At 36.7% G+C, this 4,160-nt stretch overlaps 1 protein-coding gene across 1 annotated transcript; it reads left to right on the plus strand.

Moving 5' to 3' along the window:
- The first annotated feature begins 1,016 nt into the window (after positions 1 to 1,016).
- On the plus strand, positions 1,017 to 1,973 carry LOC108986901 (AP2/ERF and B3 domain-containing transcription factor At1g50680-like). Its single transcript, XM_018959704.2, has one exon. The coding sequence runs from the start codon at positions 1,017 to 1,019 to the stop codon at positions 1,971 to 1,973; it is 957 nt and encodes a 318-aa protein (XP_018815249.2).
- Positions 1,974 to 4,160: the final 2,187 nt, after the last annotated feature.

Here is a 4,160-nt window from a genome sequence, read left to right on the forward strand (position 1 = left end):
AAAATAATAATTAATATTAATAAAGCATAACAAAATAATTTTTACAATTTAAAAAAAAAATCATAAAATAAACCAACGAGAAATCTAATAAATTTTAAAACAAGAGAACAAATATTTAAATTAATTAAAATAATCACTCAGTTAAAATACACTAAAATACGGGATATCACAATATACCTAACCGAAGAACTTTGGAGATCCATAGAGCGTGCCAAAGGATCTCTTGCGGTGCTGGCATACAGTTTCTAGAATGCCGAGATTCTTTTACCTATTGTTTCACCGTTATCCCAATTTCTCATATTTGTTTTTTGCGTTAAACTTTAGAAAAACAAAAATGAAGTCACTAAAACACTACTTTCCCTATTATGTCATGTAATCAAGTCTTAGCTTTCACTCCAGCCAATGCCAGAGTTTCTTATTTATTCCACAGCACATTAATTGGGGTCATTAAATTTCAAAACAGTAAGATGACAGTTGTCTTTGCAATTTCTAATGATTTGTAACCCAGTGAGACATTATGTCCTCTGACTATCTTCATTTTTTTCTGTCATCTTTTCTTTCTGAAACCCTGCTTGTCTGTCAATTCAAGATACAACAAGAAGTTGCCTTACTTGCCTTTTCCAACTATGGTGGATTGTCAAGGATATTACATATGGTAAGCTTGAAGTTGCAGCACGGTCAATCCACCTGAGGCTGATTCTACAAATGTATGTTTGTCTGTTCTGTATTCATTCATGTTAGAGGTCCACAATAGGAAACTAAAATACACATGACAAATACAAAATTAAACTGACAATATATTATATATACTTCTAGTATTGTCATTATAGGTTAGAATTACCATAACAGATCCCACTGGTGTTGTGCTATATATGCAAAGCTAGTAGCCATTTCCTACTTATAGATGGGAAGAGTGAAAAGAGTCGTGCCAAAAATTTCCATTATTTGTTTCTCCTTCTCTCTTCCTAGTTCTCATTTCTAACTTTTTTCCAACAAGTCTTTCTTTTTACATGTTTATGGAGGTGGGATTGCATTCATGCTCAAATGTGAGCCCGGTGTTTGAATGTCCAACCTTCAAAGAGACCATTCCATATCACCAACATGAGCATCTGAGCAGCAACAATAGAAGGTGCTCCTCATCCTCTAGATTTAAAGGAGTAATTTTGCTGAATAGTGGTAAATGGGGTGCCCGAATCTCTTATAGGTCCCAGCCATATTGGCTCGGGGCACATGAAAATGAGCAAGACGCGGCCATTGCTTATGATAGAGCAGCCATCAAACTTCAAAGAACTGATGTTGCCCTCAACTTCCCTTGGACTAATTACTCTACTCAAGAGAGCATGTTCCAAAGCAATCACTCGGTCAAGGAAATTCTTCATATGATTAAGGATCAAACTTACGAGTCCAACTTCCTAGCTTTCATTAAAGCTCATTCTTCAGTTGAGCCAACTCAAGTATTTGACTTAACAAATGAAGCACAGATCTCATATCAATTACTCTTTCAGAAGGAATTGACCCATAGTGATATTGCTAATAAGACCTTTCTTATCCCAAAGGATTATGCATTGCAATACTTCCCCCCACTTACCACCACAAGTTCAGACAGAAATGAAGAGAAGAGAAAGTCCATCAAATTAACTTTCTACGATCGACATTGCCGTTCATGGAGTTTTCAGTATTCACATTGGAAGAGTTCCCGGAGCTTTCTGTTGACAAAGGGCTGGGGGCGCTTCCTCAGGATGAATAATTTGAACCACAAAGACATTGTATTTTTCTATGTACGTGATAATGGAGATCAGGGCGTGTGTTACATGATAGATGCACAGAGAAAGAAAGAGGAAAATTCTGCCATTGCAAGCAATATGATGAAGGATAATGGTTTAAGAGGAAACTTTGACAATGTGACAGAGGTTGATGGCGTGAGAGAAGCGACAAATAGTGTGGTCAAGCTATTTGGTGTGCTGATTGGTTAAATAACTTGACTTCTCCCTTTTTTCTCCTTTTATTAAATGTTGAAGGGAGAAAGAAAACGCTGTAGGACAGTATCCATTTGCTTTCATCTTTCTTAACCATTTAAGGGTTTCAGGAAATTTATATGCAGTTTTACAGTGAGGGAGAGCATCTAGCATGGAAATCTTGTTTCTGTTCTCTTATACGTGTGTTCTTTCAGTAAATTATCTTTGTTGCCTGTGTTCTGTTCTTAAATTGATGGCATCATTACAAACAATGCCTCATCTTTTATGTACCCTTATTGCCTGTGTTCTGGTGTTAACTTTTTGAGATATAGATGGATAAGAAACAAATTAAAGAAACGTGGAAGTACATAGATAACCTTTGAAACATTTTGCAACTACTTTCTTTAACTTTATAGATGTTCGACTTTGATGGGGAGACAATGGATTCTTTGTGCATGGTGTGAAAAGCCACATTCTAAGACTCATGTACAATCTGTTTGAGTAATGATCAACGGAAACCGCTAACCAGAGATGCGCTACAACTCCAAAACGACTAAACAAACTCAAGCTTCCTTAAAACTACTTATAAAGGTCAATTTCATCTAGAAAGTAGCAATTGTTAGAGTTAGCATCCATGACTATGTTTATAACTTACCCACTCTGCGTGGGTTATTCATCAACGCATTTTGGGATTAAGGTATTACCTACTCTTCCTCTTAAATTGCTGAGATCCCCTAAGAGTCATGTCATAGTGTTCCATAACCACATGGCTAGCCTTACTAGTTGATTCTAGTACCATATCTAGCGATCTAGGCAAATTGCTAGCCATATTTGCGGTGTAAGCTAAAAAAGTTAAATCAATTTAAAGATTTCCTAGAATCGCTTATAAAACATAGTGTCGAGCCTTTATTACGTCTCCCACCTAGCAAGGTTAAAATCAAACCCTATCTCATGCTGAGCGTTCTCATTTAGCAGATGACACCTCTCATTCTATCTCCAGCAGCAGTACCAACCTCACCATGTACCATCAGTCAATCCATGACAGGTAACTTTTGCCAAAGGATTTCGATACTATCATCTTTACTATTCTATAAAGTCTACTTAACATCCATTAAAGGCAATGCTAGTTACCAACTTCCTAGGGAACCTGCTACCTTCACTCAAGCCGTGTCAAACCTTAAATGGCTTGCTGCTATGGAAAGTGAGTTCCATGCTCTAATCAGAATGGAACTTGGTCTTTCTGTCCAAGGCAAAGGATAGACATTTCATATTAAATAAATGGTCTTCAAAATTAAATAAAAAAAGATGGCACCTTTGAAAGATACATGGCTAGATAGGTGGCAAAATTTTTGAACAGAGAGATGATATTGATTGTTAGATAAAGTTAATTTGAATTACTCCAAGCGGAAAAAAATTCTCATAAACCCGGATCCTTGTTTGTCTTACAGCCTATGTCAAATTATTGTCATTCCATCTCTACGTCACTTAGAAGGCCACTAGATTCTAATAAAAAATTCCATACTTCAAGATTAAGAGGTTAAAATTCCATCTCTACTACCATTCCTCTCCTGGAATGGTAGAAGTTATGACAAGTCTAGAAGACGATCCCGATGACGAAGTGCAAGAGAACGGCACTCCCAATGGACAAGGAAGTGCCGAAGAATGAGGAGAGCTCCTCGAAGCCCTCTATTGATACTCTATGTTTTTGGAAGACATTTTAATATGATGCATGTTTTGGAAATGACAATGTTGGGTATTACATTTAGTTATGATGCCATGTGCTAATGCAACTGCTTACAACATTAGTTAGATTACAAGAACCTTTTATTTTTCCGCTGCGATATTACTGCATACTTCTAGTATACATAGGTGTATTGCATCTTATCTGTTATGTACGAGGGGTGTGTAACGTTGTTCTGCATGTCCCAACGCTTCAGTCACCGTCCAATCCCAAGCGGGGGCTGGGGGTGTTGACATAGTTAATATGCAATGCAACTAACTTATTTCTAGCAGCAGACAATAATCTCAGCGGAAATGCATTCAAGTCTAACCGATATTTAGAGCAATTTAAAGTATGGTACAATTAAAACTAAAAATCCCAAAACATAATTGTTCAAAAGCTCCCAAAGCACTAGAGGGTTTCAAAACCATATCCCTCCATACTAATCATTTGCATAAAGTTTACTTCTTTCTTTTTTCAAACTT

Source organism: Juglans regia, chromosome 8 (genome assembly GCF_001411555.2).
Source record: "Juglans regia cultivar Chandler chromosome 8, Walnut 2.0, whole genome shotgun sequence".
Taxonomy (NCBI): Eukaryota; Viridiplantae; Streptophyta; class Magnoliopsida; order Fagales; family Juglandaceae; genus Juglans; species Juglans regia.

Coding starts and splice junctions, on each gene's coding strand:
- LOC108986901 (XM_018959704.2), top strand. CDS start 1,017: ATGGAGGTGGGATTGCATTCATGCTCAAATGTGAGCCCGGTGTTTGAA.